General features: G+C 44.4%; 1 protein-coding gene across 7 annotated transcripts in view; it reads left to right on the top strand.

Annotated features, from left to right (window-relative positions):
* Window positions 1-17,196, top strand: part of YPEL2 (yippee like 2) — a 77,011-nt gene that overhangs the window by 39,780 nt on the left and 20,035 nt on the right. For 5 of the 7 annotated variants that reach the window (XM_074342706.1, XM_010951032.3, XM_045513755.2 and 2 more), the window contains exons 3-5: window positions 6,830-6,873; window positions 7,908-8,016; window positions 12,376-17,119. In XM_074342706.1, the coding sequence (XP_074198807.1) occupies window positions 6,830-6,873; window positions 7,908-8,016; window positions 12,376-12,465 (243 nt within the window). In that variant the 3' untranslated portion in view covers window positions 12,466-17,119. Of the gene's footprint in view, window positions 1-6,829; window positions 6,874-7,907; window positions 8,017-12,375; window positions 17,120-17,196 lie in introns of those variants that run through there. The other 2 variants (XM_074342708.1, XM_074342707.1) reach the window with 1 other exon arrangement.

Raw genomic sequence — 17,196 nt, 5'->3', positions numbered from 1 at the left:
GTCCTTTTTGCCTGAATTGATTAGAGGGGAAGACTTGCCTTGAGAGTCTGTAGGTTTTGCTCACTGACTTCACGAAAATCCTTCGCAGTGTAAGGACATTTTCATTTGCCAGTGTCCAGATGGCGTTGGGAACAGAAGTGTAGATTGAAATATACCAGGGAACTGGTATGTTCTTCCCAGGTAAATTAACTTGCAGTGTCTTTTTAACTTCAGCAGCTTATAATGAATTGTTTTCAAAGGCATGAGAGAAATTTGAGTTCCATTATTTCAGTCCCCTTAAAGTTTTAGCTTATATTTGAACTGCAAAGGGCCCAGCTATTAATGACTGGCTGCTGTTACATTTTAATTCCACCTCTTTTGCTCTGTAACCCAGAAGCCAGTCTCCATGTCAGGCTTTCTTCTGTAGAGGATGGGGACTGTCTGATTAGAGGAACCCCATGCTCTTTATCTTGTGGAGAAGGCATGTTTTCCATGCTGCCTCTTTGGAAGAGCTAGGAGGGAGTGCAGGTTGTTCAGAGCTGACAGCATCTGCTGAATTTGAAAGGCCTGGTCATTAAGTGACTTAGATCCCAGAATCTCTCCGGTTCCGCCATAAAATGTAGCACCCAGGCCCTGCACCACCTTTTGTCTTTGCCATTCAGTTCCTTGCATCATTTGCATCGCCAATGCTCCCATGCCCTTGGAATTTTATGACTCCACACAGCAGATATTTCCTCCTTTAGAACCAGTCCCTTCCTTGCCCCTCCCTCCATCTGTTTTGGGAATTTGAGGGTGATTTTTGAGATCTACCAAAGCTCAAAGCCACTGTAGGAGGGCTGGAGGTGGCCATGCTTCTGCCTCTAGGCAGCACACGTGGCTTTTTACCCCATCTCAAAAGTTCCTAGACAGATAACGTGAACACTTTCTGTAGACCATAAACACCTACAAATGGCTTTTGTTCTTTCCTGGTGACCTGTGTCCTAGTATGGAAGTCATATAGAGTCAGGAAATTCTTTCCTTATAATTAACCCAAGTCTCCCTTATTTCCATCTAAGTCCATTTCCTCTTTTTCTTATTGCAGAGAAGATGGAAGAAATCCCCTTTAATCTTCTTTCCTCTTAGCTAACCGTCCAGTTGCTCCTGGGTTCTAATTATGGAAGTTTTCATCATTCTCATTGTTCTTTATTATCACCCTTCCCACTTTCTTGATATGCCTCGTCGAGAGTGAAATCCAAACAAGATCCAGTATTATTTTGCTTTGGTTTCAGCTCTTTGGAATGGAGCCCGTGGTTTACTTTGACCCTGGATAGCAAACTCCACCAGGCCTAACCATGGATGCAGAAGAGAGTGAGGAAGGAAAAAGGACCGACCTGACCCTCCGCAGCAGAATGCCCAGTCTGTTGGGGTGGGGTGTTCAGCCAGTCCTCTTCTGTACTTCTGCTACCTTCTCGCTGAGTCAGCCTTTTCATCTGTCTTCTCCAGGCTCCAGAAAAGGCCAAAGAAGGAAGACAGGGAACCAACTCTCTTTTTCCTCTGCGCTTCCATTTACCTAGTGTTACTTCTTGGTCCCCAAAACCTTATGAAATAGGCATGGTTTCCATCTACAGATGTAAAAAAATGCAGAAACTGAGAGAGGCTAAATAATTCTCCCAAGGTCAAGTAGTTATTCAGTTGAAGTTGTAAAACCAGGATTTTATCCTGAATTTCTGAGCCAAGGCTAGATCCTCTCTTGTACGCAGATATAAAGGGCTCGTCTAGCTCCTAGATGTTAGTGCCAAGTAGTCGGGTGCTCCCCTCATCTCTGGGCACCTCCTGGGGCACGTACTCAGTTGCTAATGATTCACCTTCCCAGCGACAGGGGCTTGAGAGGGTCTGCTTCGTGCCAGGAGTACTTCATGCTTGAGTCTGAGTGAAGGAGGAACCCACATGTTTGCTCTGTTGCTGCCTCCCCCAACAAATACTCGTTTTTCAGTGGTCCTCCTACTTTAAAAAAAAATGCTGCCTTCCAGACTTTCAAAGGGGCCAGAAATCAGTGGTTTTGGCCACTAAACAGGAAACTCAAAGCCCTTTCCGTTCCTTTGAGCTGGCTGGAAGGGCTGGGCCTGGAATTATTACTTTCCTTTAAAGGACAGATGAAAAGTTTTGTGTAATTAAAAAAAAAACAAAACAAAAACAAAAAAACCCTTCCTGGAGTCCTGAACACCAGCCTTGGTTGATACACAACATGGTGAAGAGCTGCCTTGTTGCCTGGCAGTAATGACAGCAAACAAATGTGTCTGACCGTCTGTTTGGGATCTCCTGGTCTGAAATTCTGTTTGCTTCATTCTGATTGCTTCCTTCACTTCCTCTCAGTCTCCCCACCTTCGGTACCACCCTCACCCAAGGGAGTGCCAGGCCGTGCCTGCTCGCGCCAGGCTGGGCCGGGCCCCACAGGATACAGCGCCCCAGCCGGGCTATTCTTGTCTGTGTCTATTTGTAAGATGCCTGTTGTTCTCAGTGAATGTTTTTCTCGTCATAAATGTTGGCTTGGCAGGGGCCCAGCGTGGAAGCCATGGTGGCAAAGCTTCCAGAGTCCTGCCCCCGGGAATGCAGCTGGTCCTGAGGGCCAGGCTGAGGAGATGGGTTCACGGATGCTGTTGCTCAGGGGGTACCTGAATAGGTACTGCCACCAAGGTAGCCCTGTTTGGGTTCGGCACCTTCTGCAGAGTGTGGGCCTCTGCCAGCACGCTCTTGTGGAACAGGCCTGGAGGAACCGTGGTGGCCTCGCGAGGCGCCTCTGGGCCTGGCTGGCGTTCCTCTTCTCTGCTGCCGTGTGCCCTCCCCCACCCAACTCTCTAGGAATTCTAATCTGTGTCAGGCTAGACGAAGGTCCTCCAAGGCCCTGCCCTGAAACAGATCGGAACCCCCAGGGCAGTGACCTCCAAACGTTTAAGATCATGTGCTCCTATTAGTAAAATGCTCGAGCATATATTCCTAATATGCCCTTATGTCTGCTTACTTATAAATGATACACATCTGTCACCATGTAATATGCACACTATAAACGTGTTTCTAAAGTTTTTATTTATAGTTTATGTAATGTAGAAGGCTAGAAGAAAGAATAAAACAATTGTACATTTGTTTCTAATCTTATTTTATTAAAAGTATATGTGATTGAATATGATCTTTTAAAACATATCTTGGTTTATCTCTTTCTGATTCAGTAATTCAGAGGTGTGTCCTAAGGAGAGTGCACTTAGTGCTTCATCTTAACAGTTGTCCTTGCTGAAAACTTCCTTATAAAGAAGGTAGTTTCAAATGGAACGTTTGCATCTTTGAGCTTACAAAAATCATGATCCCCATTTTCAAACCCATCGACCAATTATAGAAAGGATTTTGCTGAACTTTGCAGTTGTTCTTGCAAACTTTTCATAAAACTGTCTTTTGACAAGGCTTCAGACCTCTCTGAAACTCTTGTTTGGAATACCTTTAAATAGGTCAGGAAATCTTACAATTCCTAATTGTACAAATACAGGAGTACAGTGTACAGAGATACAGGCGATTTTAGAGATGGCTGATGATTTTTAAACTTTTATTGGATTTCACCAGTATGAGTAAATTTTACTGTATGTAAAATTTAAAATAAAAATGAAAAAATCCTCTGAGTTTTGACAAATGCATAGTCTTATGCACTACATAAATTGAGATAAAAGTTCCATCTCACCTGTTATCCCTTGGAGTCAAACTCTCCCCTTACCGTAACCTTTGGCAACCACTGATCTTAGCCTAATGCATTTCAGATTTTTCCACAACGTTACTTGTATCAGTAGTTGGTTCCTTTTTTGTTACAGAGCATTATTATGTGGACGTACTGGTTTGCTTAACCATTCACCAGTTGAAAACTTGTTTCCAGTTTTGGACGATTATGAAATAAAGCTGCTGAAAACATTCCCAGACAGAGAACATAGGTTTTCACCGTTGGGTAATTGAAACCACCAAGCTCTTGTTCAAATGGCTGTGCCGTTTTTCAGTGTCTGAGTTCCAGTTGTTACACGTTCTTGACAACACTTTTTTTTTTTTGTCAGTTAAAAAACTTTTTTTGACCATTCTAATAGGTGTGTAGTGAGTGATACCTCAATTATGTTTTTAGTTTGCATTCCCCTAGTGACTAGTGATGTTGAGTATCTTTTCATGTGCCTGTTTTCCGTCTGTCTATCTTTGGTGACATATGTTCAGATCTTTTACCCATTTTAAAATTAGATTTTTTGTTTTATTGCTGAATTTGTTTTCTTATTTGCATTTTATATATTTTAGATACAAGTCTTTTGTCTTTTATCTTCTTCCAGTCTATAACGTATCTTTTTTGTAATATGTATTATCTTACGAATTATGAATTATCTTATCTTTTCCAGTCTGCTTTCTTCTAGAATTTGTTTTCCCATAACCACCTTCTTCTAAGCTCTAACTTGAAGGTCTTGACAAATGATACTCCTGATTATCCATAGTGTAGGACTTTGGAATTATAAGAGAATATAAGTTTGGAGCTGGAAGGGAACTTGGAGGTCAACTAGTCCAAATCCCTTAGTAAAATTAAGCCAAAAATAAATGAACTGTGGTAAATTTATAGACAGGAATATACTCAGCAGTAAAAAGAGAATGAACTATTGATATATACAACAACATGGATGAATCTTAAAAGAATTGTGCTGCTTGAAAAAAGCCAGACCAAAAAAACACTACATACTTTATGACTTCATTTATTTAAAATTATAGGAAATACAAACTCTAGTGACAGGAGGCAGTGGCTGCCTGTGGATGAGTGGGAAGGGGGGTGAGGAGGGAAGGCAAAGCTGGATTAAGAGGAGCTTGAAGAAACTTTGGGTGTGACAGTCTGTAATCTTGGTTGTGGTAATGGTTTCACAGGTATGCAGATAATAAGATTCATCAAATAGCACACTTTAAATATGCACGGTTTATTATTATATGTCCGTTATATACTAGTAAAGCCATTTAAAGAAAAAAAAGGAAATTAGAGGCAATTGACTCACGAAATAAATAATTTAATAAATACCTACTGTATGCCACATTCATGCTATGTGCCCTGGGGGTTCAGAGAGAGACAGAAGACATGGTTCATGCCTTCGGGGAGCTCACAGTGTGGTGAGAGAGTTAGACAAATAACTAGACAGTTTAAATCCAGTATGTCAAGAGCTAAGGGAAAGGAACAGACTGGGAGCAAGAGGCATCCAGTACGTGGGTGCCAGTGGGTGCCTTTTCCTGGGGAGGCTGGAGAAAGCCTTACCAAAGAGAGGAGGCTGAGCCCAGGCTTAGGATAAGTCAGGTGGAAGAGCCTCCCCATCTGAGAGAAGATTGTGGGCAAAGTTGGTGAAATGTACGTTCCAGGAATTGCACGTGGTTCAGCCTGACTAGAGCAAAGGACGCAGTGGGAAAGTAGCAAGAGAAGAGGCCGCAGGGGTGGGTGGGGCCAGATCATGAAGCTTTTGCTGTCCTGGCAGTGCTTGGGTGACCTGTGCCCCAGAGGTGAACTAACAGATTGACCACATCTGTGGTCTGTATTACTGGGCCACTGTCTCATCCAAACACTTGGCATGGACTTCCAGGTTCCAGGTTTTGAGACACTCACATCCATCCATACTCAGTTCTAGTCTGGAGCCCTTATGCTCCCCAGGGATGTTTTAAGACCCAAAGGAAAGAACACTGGTCCAGGGCCTGAGCAGCAGCTGGGGGACATCTGCTTGCTCCTTGGAGCTGCACCTAGGACCAAAGTCTTCTGGTGCATTTGTATGTTGGAGGCAACCAGGAATCCAGCTGCCCCAAAGGCAGTTTTTTCACAAGTCAAGAATTTTGCCTTTCTCTCTAGTTGGCGGCACCAGTCCCTAAAGTCCTGTGCTTCTGACAATGACTGTCCAGTGTGCAGTGATCTGTGTCCTGTCCGGTTCGCTCCTACCTTTTGGTCATCTGTTAACCAGTCACCCCTGGATTTCTCCAGCCTCTGAATAACAGAGGTCATGAGAGAGTCCTTGGTCTGTTTGTTTATTTTTAGAGTGGTTTTTCAGAGCAGACTAGGATGTTTAATTCAGGGTACAGTTGTCAGACCACATTAAAAATGCAGCAGCGATGCAGGACATGGCTGGCTCATGTCAGCCAGACGTTTCAGTGTAACCAGAGGAGGAAAACACGACCAGGGCCTGTGTTAATGGAAGTAGACGTTGTGACGCCAGACTGCATGGCAGTCTCTGGCTCTTGCTTCCTGCCATCCTCCAGCCAGAAGAAAGCTCATGTTTAAGCCAGAAGTTAAAATGGGTTTGCTGCTTATTAACGAGCATTCCTGTGATCTGGAGATCAAGTGAGCGCTCTCATGCTCCCATTTAGGAGATTGTAACTGTCATGGCATTCAAGACCTACAAGAAGCAAGACCAGTGAAAAGTGTGGGCTTGTTCATTTATTTTTGCCTGGGGGATTCTTTGCTGTCTTCTGCAGGGTTGGACCAAGCGAGCAAGCAAAGATGCATGTGCTGGTTTCCATGCCTTAGCCAACTTAAGGAAAGCTGTGGCCAGCACAGCTGGTGGAAAATAAGTGGATCCAGGAAATACCCATGTGCATTAATTATATCTTCTTACCTGGGCTGGTGAAGAGAGTCCAAGTGTGGGCTGGCCCGGGCTCTGTAGATCCATTTATGCTGCCCTCTCCTCCCGCCATGCCGTCTGCCAGCTGGACTGTTAACTGGCTCACTGCTCCCTTTTTGCTGTGTCAATCCGGCAAGGTCATGACTGTTGTGATTTGGGGCTGGTTTCCCAAATGGGTGGGTAAAATGGATCTCTAACTATTGTTTTGTTTTCTTGCATTTCAGTCGTTCCAAGGAAGTCAAGGACGAGCATACCTCTTTAACTCAGTGTGAGTATCTCTGAATGGTATATTCATTGTTCAGTTCAAATTTTTGAGGGGTGGGGAAAAAACAATTCTCAATGACAATTAAACAGTGGACCCTGTCCTCTCTGCCACACACAAGCGCGCGCGCGCGCACACACACACACACACACACACACAGAAAACCCCATGGGGCATTACTCACCACAATTGGTAGCCAGCCATTCTTGGGGAGTATTTTTGGCAGCATCTTTGGCTAAAAATCGTGTATCTGCTACCCCTGGTAGGCACATCAGAGGGCTATAGTCTCACAGGGAAAAGCTGAACCTCAACATGGAGGTCTCAAAACTAGATCTAAGAGATGTCACTGAGGGAGAAAAGGAGGGCAAACAGAAGACACGGGGATCTGCTGAGGGGCTGAGTCTGGGGGGAGCCTTAGCGAGGTGAAGCCAGTGAAGAGCTCCCATCCCCTCCTGGAGACACACAGTCCTTCGCAGCCCTCAGTCATCGCTGGGAACATCATTTACAGCCTGCTCCCAGAAGGCAAGCCTGACAGACTGTGAAAGTGGAAATCTAGCATGTTCAGCTTGAGATAGCGGGTGCTCTGTGAAGGAGTCTAGTATGTTTGATAGCCGGGGCTCACTCATCCTTGTGACCAGGACAAGACTGTGCCATCGTGATTGATGCCTCTGGCCGCACTCAGTCCTCGGGAAGCTCTGAGGACCTGTGCTTGTGGCTGTGGACCAGCGTGGTTGTCTGTTTGTCCCCTCATCATCAGACTAAAAGCATTTGTGATGCATTTGCAGGCTCAACTATGAAGACTATTTTTAGTAGACATGTTGCACCAGAACTTGCAGATCTGAAATTCATCTCAGTGGAGATGTTTCCATGTGACTACCTTTAGGGGGTTGTCACTGGTTTCAGTTAGAGACGATGCTCTTCGTGTTGGCTTCCCTTCGGGCAGCTGTACTCAGTTAATTTTGTGCTGGAAGTTCAGCTTGAACAACTGACGATGAGCATGTGCCTGACCCCTCGCGCTCTCTCCCTGTCCCTTGGCACAGAGTTAACGTGGGCTGTGGGCCTGCGGAAGAGCGTGTGTTGCTAACAGGACTGCACGCCGTCGCAGACATCTACTGTGAAAACTGCAAAACCACTCTGGGCTGGAAATATGTAAGTACTGAGGAGTCTGGCTGGTGGAGAGGGGGCCCTGAAGGGATTAGCCAAGAGCCCTGCACTGAAAGAATGCTTTCTTCTACTTGCTTCCTGTGGCCTTGTGGGATTATCTTTGACTAGATGGGAAACTGAGCTCAAAGAGCAGTTCCTGGCATACTCTTGTTTATCACACTCGTTCCCTTTTCACTGACAGTCCACCCCTCCTACTCATTCTTTCCACTGCTCCTGACACACTCCTGACTCACACACACAGACAAACTTCCCGATTTGATTAGAAATAATAATAGTAGGGCATAACATTTCCTGACAGCTTACTGTGTTCCAGGCATACATTATTTTATTTACTCTTCGCAAACTCCCTAGAGGGTAGATCGTATTTTAATCCCTGTTTTATGATTGAGGAAACGGAGGCTTAGGGAGGTTGACAGTATGTCCGGTGTTATCTAGCCATTACATGGCCAGACTGGGATAGAAGTCCAGATTAGGGGGTCTTGTTGTGGAAAAATGTGTTACAGCTCGGTGTTGAAGTTCAGTTGTGACAGCAACCTGGATCCTGGCAAGAGACCAAGCAGCACTCGGAGAGTTGGAGAACTCAGGTTTATTACGCCAGCAGGCTCAGAGGAGTTAACAATCCAAACTCTGGACCCTGTCTGTAGGTTTACACAGGCCTTTATAGGCTGCCAGTTTCACACTTTGCAACATCGTATGCAAATAAAGTATAACAGAAGTTGACCAACCAGGAACAAGCTTTGTAGAAATAAACCAATCAGGAGTGAGAGAAATAACCAATCAGGAGTGCACTGCTTGCAAATGAAGTACTACAAATGGGCCAATCAGAAGTTAGGGAAGTGGACCAATCAGAAGTGAGAGTAATAACCAATCAGGGGTGAAGGAAATGGCCAATCAGAAGTGAGCTCGGAACCAATAGAATTTTAGCGGTAAGTAAGCCGTTTCAGAGGCAAAAAGTGAGATAGAGCCTCTGGGCCAGGGAACCAGATGGTGCCTGTGAGAGTAGTGGCCTTGCTTGGGGGTCCTGCCGGTCTTTTTATGGGGCTTCCTGCCTCATTCTGACTACAGAGCGCATGTTCTTTGATTCTCCAGTTAGTGTCCCCAGAACGTCGCATAGGTCCAGCCCTGTGCTAGGCATCATCAGACATTATGTGAATTAATGTCTGCTGTCAGATAAAGTCATGGCTGGACTTTCCCAGCTACACATTCATTGTTTAACTCAACAGATATTTTTAGCATCTTCTGGGTACCTAGGAGAGTGAGCACTCCTTTGCCAGGGTGAGAGGAGGTGTCTGGGTTCAATGAAAGTCAACTTGCATCATTGTTGTTGCCGCTTTTATCTCTTCACAGTGCTTTTCTTTGCCCTCTCTGTCATTGTGGGGATTTAATAAAAAAAAAAGAAAGAAAAAAAAGAATCTTCCTATCTGTGGGAGGGCAGTTTATTCCACATAAAATGCCTCAAATGCCCCATCCTGTCAGTTGCAGAGGGTCAGTTTGGGGGATGGCTCATGGGACCTGCCATTAGCCAGCTTGGCAAGGAGCCTGAAGGAATAGTCACAACCCCCCGCAGAGCCCTAACGATGTGTCAGTGTCGGTCTGTTGCTTGTAACAAATGCACCACTCTGCAGGGCTTTGAGAGGAGAGGAGATTGTGCCTATGTGGGAGCAGAGAGCACAGGGGAAAGCTCTGTGCCTTCTGCTCCTTCTTGCTATGACTCTAAAACTGCTGTAAAAATATGAGTCTGTGTGAAAAAAGATGTTGAGCAAAAGAAGCCAAACATAGAAGTATGATTCCATTTAAATAAAGTTCAAAAATGTGAAACTCTTTAAAAAAATTAAAGTAAAAAATCTTAAGAACTGCTGCAGCTAGAGTCTGCAGTGGAGCAACACTGCCTTTAGTTTCCATCTTTCATGTCTTCCTTGAAATGTTCAGAATGACAACGAAAAAACCTGGACGTTGTATTTCATGATGCCAGGAAGGTTCAGCTACAGCTTCCTATGGGAGAAACTGACATTGGCCATTCTGCTCCCCGTCTAAGACCACTAGCCCCCTCTGTGTGATCTGGGGGCCACAGTTCTGGCTTTGATTGTCCAGAAATGTTCTGCCCCTTTATTTCCCAACTTCTTAGTTATCTTATTCCTTGAGGATGTGCTGGATTCCAGACAGAAGATACATCTCAGTTGGTTGGTTTTGCTACTTAACTTCAGGCAAAAGGATTCACTCCTTCGACAGAGCTTTTTTTTTTTTTTTTTTTTTCCTCTCATTAAACTTTATTTTAATGGGTCTCAATTCTGTGACAGATTTTTGGTCAAGTTGTTTCCATTAGATACTGATTTTAAAAACTAATAACTTAAAGCTGCCACACACACACACAAAAACAAATGGTCCACGGAATAGTCTCCATTCCTTCTGAAAGGTTTTACAATGTATTGTTATAATTAACCAGTCTTTTACTGTTAAACTTAAATGGCCAATTGAGACAAACAGTTCTGAGTCCATTCTTCCACCGCTGATTAAAACTGGGGTGGCAGGTATTGGGAATAATATTCATCCTGCCTTCTGAGCTTTCTTGGGACCTTGCCAGCTTGACATTTTGCAAGTGCCCTGTGCTTGGGAGTGTTGAATTTTTTTCCTTTTTTTTTTTTTCCTTTCTTTTTTCTTCTCTTTCTTTTGTTTTTACTTTTGTTTTGAGTTTTTTTGTTTGTTTAATACGGACCCACTGTCACTTTCCTTTAGTTTTGTTTTTCCTCCCCCCACCCCCTTCCCCGCAAACACACTACTGTGGAACAATAGATCTTATTCCCAAACCACATTCCTCTGTTGTGTACATATCACACACACACACACACACACACACACACACACACACAGACGGAGCCGGGGGATAATGAGGTGTCAGGGAAATTACTGCTGAGCCCACAGCTCTTGTATGTGTGTGGTGTTTGCACTTTCTCTCAGTGCCCCTCCGCTCTCCACTCTGTGGAATGGTCCTCTCTCAACAAGAGACTCAAGTCTGAACTCTTGTTCTGAGACCTAGAATCCCTGAACTCTAGAATAGGAGATACAGTTCATGCAAATGCTGCCCAGAACCTACTGACAGTAGGATTTAGCTGCCTCCTAATTTGTGGGACTCAGGAGGGAGAGCTGAGGTCCACTGCTCTGCACATCAGGCATCACCATCTGATGGCTCTCTGAAGCCCAGTGTTTTTCAGATGATGCACCAGGATGTTTTATGTGTCTATGTCTGCAAATAGAATATCACCTTAATCTTACACTTATGTGGGACTTCTTTCTGTGGGGCTTATTAGCTGGGAGACCCTGCAGTGCTGAAAGTTTCAGATGATAACCTCCCAGCTGGTTTGTACTGGGTTTTCCCTCTGGAAGCCTGGCAGCTGCATAGGGCTCAAGGGCGGCCAGGTTCTTCTGCCTGGAGTTCACGCAGCTCCTGTCTCCCTGGAGAAAGGCAGTGAGGGGAAAACAAACTTAACACATCTGACGTGGAAATAGCAAGATAAGAAATAGAAAAGAGACCCATGTTTGGCCTCACAATATACTTTGTTTCTCTCCCTGCCTGTCTTCTCTAAGCCTAACAAAGCCCAGTTTAAAATAATGACAGGGGAACTTGGTGGATACAGCCATGGGGCAGATTTCTGGTTAGCATCAGAAACCAAGTGCCCCTGAGATTTTATTTATATGTATAAATATTATAATCTATTCATTCATTCATTTAGCAGTTATTATTAAAGATCTGTTATGTGCCAAGGAGTTTCTAGGCACTAAGGATCTATCAATGAACAAAACATGAAAATCTCTGCCTTCCATGAAGTTTATATTGAGGCAGTGGGAGGCAGACAATACACAAAGTAGGTATGCACGTTATACTGCATGTTTGAACATGACAAGTGTTGGGGAGAAAAATAAAGCAGGACAAGACGGAGATACAGGGAAGGATTGCTGCAGGGAAAGTGGTGATTTTCAGTAAAGTCATTGGGAAAGAGCTGACTGAGATGGTGATGTTTGGGCAAAGAAGCGAATGAGCAAAGATCCTGAAAAAACCCGATTGCAAATACTGAGAAAATATTTAGAATATTTAAATCATGTCTATTTAAATTTAGAATATTTAAATTTAAAAATATTTAAATTCTCTTGTAAATGTTGTGGAAGTCCTGGCATTGCCTCAGTGCTGTAGTTAAGCGAAGGGGACATAGCGTGCTTGAGTGGTGGAAATTCTCTCAGGGCATCTGTGTGGAGCTGGGGCCAGACTTCAGTGGTCCTGATGCCTGTCATCGGCCCCACCTTTGCTCCAGCAGTCACCTGGTGTCTTTTCTCTTCCTTTGTGTTTCCTAGGAACATGCCTTTGAAAGCAGCCAGAAATATAAAGAAGGCAAATACATCATTGAGCTAGCACACATGATCAAGGACAATGGCTGGGACTGAGCAGAGAGCATCTCCCCAATCCAGTGTCCGCGTGAACGCCATCCAACCGAACATTCTACCCAAGCGTGAGAGAGTGACTGAACACTTGGTTCCATCCATTTAGGGGCCTTGCCATCTGGGGCATTCTCCCATCCTGACGCCATCTTTCTGGTGACCGGCCTCTAAATCGCTGTCTCTCTGTCTCTTTGCTTTGTATCTGTTTGTGAGTTGATCCTGGCTTCTCTCTCTGTTTGAGTGTTGGCTGAAAACGAAACAACAAAAGGAACAGATGTCTGTCCGCATGGTGGCAGCCCACTTTGAGAAGGGCCCCGAGGCCCAGGAAGAGCTGCCTGATGGCCTCTTGTCAGGAGAACAGTGGCACAGCACGGGGGTGTGAGGACGAGGGGAACCGCGAGGGTCCCGGGGTGGGGAGGGGATGGGAAGGGAGAGGTAGGAACAAAATTGTGCTGCTCCTGGAGACCTGGTAACTAGGCTTGAAATGGTCGACTTGTCTAAATGGACAAAGAGAAAAAAAAAAATACCTCATGGCTGCATTCTCTGATCAGAAGCTTCTGTTCCTGACACCAAATGTGCCAGGTTAGCGAATGAGCACAAGAAATAGCCCTCATTCTGGCTGGTGGGGCAGGCGCCCGGTTCTCCTGGGCCGAGCCGGGGAGTGTCCTGGCAGCAGTGAGAGACTCGGCAAAAGCCCAGGTCGTTTTGAGGACCCTGATGCCTCACTGCTCCTCTGGGTAATCTTCTTTGCCTCTTCAGCCGCTGTACAGGGGAGGGGACTGCCCATTTGCAATGGGTGCAAGTTCCAAACATCCCAAAGGCTTTGACCAGCAACCAAGTAAAATCAGTAACTGAGGAGAACAGGGAACAAAGCGGGGCGGGGTGCTGCTTGGGAGCTCCTGCAGAAGTGGCTCAGACAGTGGGCCAGAGAAAATACAAAGTAGAACCAGTTAGCAATTCTGACTGACCTTTTTTCTGAACCTTAGTAAGAGAAGAGCATTGTGGCAAGGAAGTGGGGTGGGGTAGGGCATTGCCGGGAATAGTTTAGGTTTGAACCATTACAAGTCAGGTGCATCTTTCTTCTTTGGTTTGCTGTGGCTTCACTGACATCAGCGATTCTTTGTACGTAGAGTTTGGGGGTGTTTTTCTCCAGTTCTGTCGTGGTAGATCGTGGAAAGTGAAGTCCCAAGGCTTCAAGCTTAGTGATAACCTGGCTGGCAGATTCCTCATGCTCCTACCCGTCCTCCTTGTTCTCGTGTGGGGAGAAGTCTGTCAGTATGTTCCAGCAACGAGGATGGCTTAGATTTGATGTCAGACATCCAGTATTACCACCCCCCACCACCTTCCCCATCCGAAGTTGTGTCAGGGAAGTGGAGAACAAATCCCTGTAAGGCTCATGAGAGAGAGAGAGAGAAAGAAGTTCGTTACATTTAATCAACACTGTGAAGTCTGTTTGTTCTACAGCAGTTTAGCCAGTACGCCTTGCCTGACCGAAAACTCATTTAACTGAGTTAATTTCATCGCTGAGGCCGAAAATACTATTATTGCTAAGATAGGTGTAGGTTATGTTAGGTAATTCTCAGCATTTCATTCCCCAAGTAGGCTGAGCCCGTAAGGAAAGTTCACCTGAAAAGTCACGAAGGAGTGAGTTCGTGGAGACAAGAATCTGTAAAATTCTTACCAAGATTAAAGCAGCCAACGCAGGACGTTGTCAGAGTTGCACCACATTTCCAGAGGCAGTGAGTCTCTTGCGGAAATGCCCTTTTTTGTATCTCTGTGCTGAATACCAAAGGAGGGCCCCGAGGTGGGGGTGGTCCTGCCCTGCAAGCTGGGTACCCCAGGGTTAGCAGTAGCCTGCTTCTTTAGACAGAAAGGATTCTTTAAAAATCTGATTTTGTTCCCAAAGGTTTCTTGCCCTCATCTTTTGGTGCTTTAGTAGCCCTGGGAGATTAAGTTGTTCTCCCCACGTTATTAAGAAGCAGAATGAGGTTCAGAAGAAGTCTTTCATTTCTGATCCCAGAGAAACAGTTCCTCTGGCTCCCAGGCCCAAGATCTCAAAAAAAAAAAAAAAAAAAAAAAAAAAAAATTTTTTTTTCCAACTTTTACATTCCTAAGCTGGCTTGCCAGCACAGAAATCACAGATTCCCCTCTCCATCCACCCTGAAGGTAGTGGCCCTCATGTGTGTATTCTGGTTAGCCCCTTTACTCAGGGAGAGTCCTGGCTGTTGGCAGTCCTTTCCATAAAAAGAAAATGGTGGTTAAACATGGGTAGGTGTTTTATCTTGAAAACTGAAAAATGGAGTGTGGTTACACAGAAACTGGACATGGGGTGCCCTAGAATTTTCAAGGGGCAGAACAATGTGCCACTGTTCTTCCGTGGGATGGGCCTCTGCCTGTTGCATGGATCAGAGCAGACCCTGGTTCTGGTGTTTTCTCAGTTACTATCCATTGAGTAGCCAGTGGGTGCAGGGCGCCCTAGTTGGTGCGAGAGATCTGAGCAGAATGTTGGTTTTTCTGCAACTACAAGGGAATTTAAAAAAAAAAAGAAAGAAAGAAAAAAAACCAACTCATTAGGCTTTCCCTTTGTGTCAATGAAACCAAAAGTGCTTCTTATAACTTTAGCTCCATTCCTGGCTTGTCTGTCTAACATCCAGTAGTATTGGAGAGATGGAGATGCATCAACTCAAGGCCTCAGTCAGTTCATTTTTTAATTTCCTCACCAAATTATCGACTCAGAGCATAACCAAAGACCTCGTCCATTCACCCCTGGTCGGTTCGGGGAATTGGAGTTCAATGGGAAAGCTTGGGTGGGGTGCGGGGAGTAGGGAAGGGGAGAGGGTGACGTGGGGAAGGGAAAGGCATGAAGTTCTATACCTCAGCCAGCAGCTGCCATCATTTTCAACTGAAGTCCAGCCGTCAGACTCTCTTTCCATCTCCCCTGTGCCACCCCGGGTCACATGGCCTTGGTGGCCCAGAGTTAGAACCGGCCCCGCCCCCCGGGATATTAGTCTCAGGCTGCTGATGGGTTGACTGGACATACACGAATCACAGCCGAGCTTGGTGTCTGCAGATTGTCAGCTGGGCCTGACTGAGTGCTCCCCCAACTCCTATGACAGTAAGATCCTGGAGGTAGGATGGAGTGACTCTTTACTGGTGGATCAGTGTGTGAAAGAGAGGTGTCCCCTTTACAAAAAGATTTGCAAGTGGATATATAAGAAACAGTTGCTTGTGAAATATACTTTTGTAAATAATATTTAATTTTTTAAATAATATATTTGGTGCTGTCTTCTCAGATCCCCTGAGAGCACTTTTTATTTTCATTTTTAAATTCTGTGGTTTCCTCAGCATTTCTTGAAGTATATTTTAAGGGAAACAGTGATTGATCACCAATATACTCTTTTTTTTTAAAAAAAAAGATCTCCATCACTTTAGTCTGGACGGAGGCAATAAAGCAGTGCCTCTGCATTTTTTTTCCCCAGTGGAACAGACTCTGCAGTACATTACCAGATTGAGAATTAAAATATTTTCTTGGCCCATTATTGGCTAGAAAAGAAAATAAATAAAATCAAATAAATTTATCAACAACTTAGAGTGATTCCTCTTGTTGGAAGAATTTCCAACAGATGGGAGTCTTGTTTTTAAGTATGTGTCTGTGTGTGTGTGTGTGTGTGTGTAAGCACTTTGAATTGTGCCTCCTGTTTTCGTTTTTAACTGGGGACACTATACCTACAGTTTACACCTTGGGCACATAAGATTTTTCTTCTCTTTCACTCTGGTGGTTGTTTCTGAGTGGACCAGCAGCACAGACCTCGAGGATTTTGTGTTCCCGAGCATGGAGCTGTTGCCTGTTGGCCCCTTTGTCTCTCTTTGTGTGCTCAGCTTTTACAGACTGTAAGGAAGTTAGTTGTTTGTGTTTCTCACTGAGATGTGAGTGTACTCATCATGGATCCAGGGCTCTCGTTGTGGAAGCCACACCATCCACATCATGTTAAACATAAAGTTGGTCTGGGTTGAAGGAATGTCAACATGATACACATACCTTGTAGGTAAACAGCTTTTTTTTTTTAATTTTTTTTTAAGGTCAGATTGCCTCAGGTTCAGGAAGAGGCTGGGAAATCAAATCTTGAACACAATCAACTTACATATTTTAAAAAAGTCTGCCTCGAACGAGAAAACATGCTAGTGGTCTAGGTAGAGGAAAGAGATATTTAGTATTCAAAATAAAAATACAGTCATGAAATCCTGCCAGCAGTGAAAGGTAAAAGCCAAGAAGAAACAAGCTGTTCTCATATTACCAAATTCTATCTGCCGTGTGTTTCTGTATAACATTTTGGTGAAAGTCAGTGAGTCAGTTCCCTTTTCCAACCTGCAGAGACTATCTTTCAGTACAGAATCTGTCTATTTATGCCTGTGTTTACAAACTGTATTTGTTGGGTTTGGGTTTTGTTTTTCTTTTACCTTTTTTTTTTTTTTTTTTAGTGGCATTTCCAGGTCACTTTGCTTCAATGACAAAGATGATTTTTTTTTTCAAATAATTTGTCTTCACCTTTTCCTGTATTTGTACATAGTGATTCAGTATTAGAGAAAAGTGCATTGTTTCTGTCATATTTCCAATCTGTGTTGGTGCTCATTTGAGAAAATAAAAGTTTTCAAATATTAATTCTTTGGAGTGCTCATTTGTCTCAATTGACCCAGCAGTTCTGTGTCTTGCCATTTACCATTTAAAGCAACTGAAAG

This window comes from Camelus bactrianus, chromosome 16 (assembly GCF_048773025.1).
Source record: "Camelus bactrianus isolate YW-2024 breed Bactrian camel chromosome 16, ASM4877302v1, whole genome shotgun sequence".
NCBI classification, from domain to species: Eukaryota; Metazoa; Chordata; class Mammalia; order Artiodactyla; family Camelidae; genus Camelus; species Camelus bactrianus.
This window is presented reverse-complemented; position numbering and strand designations above follow the sequence as displayed.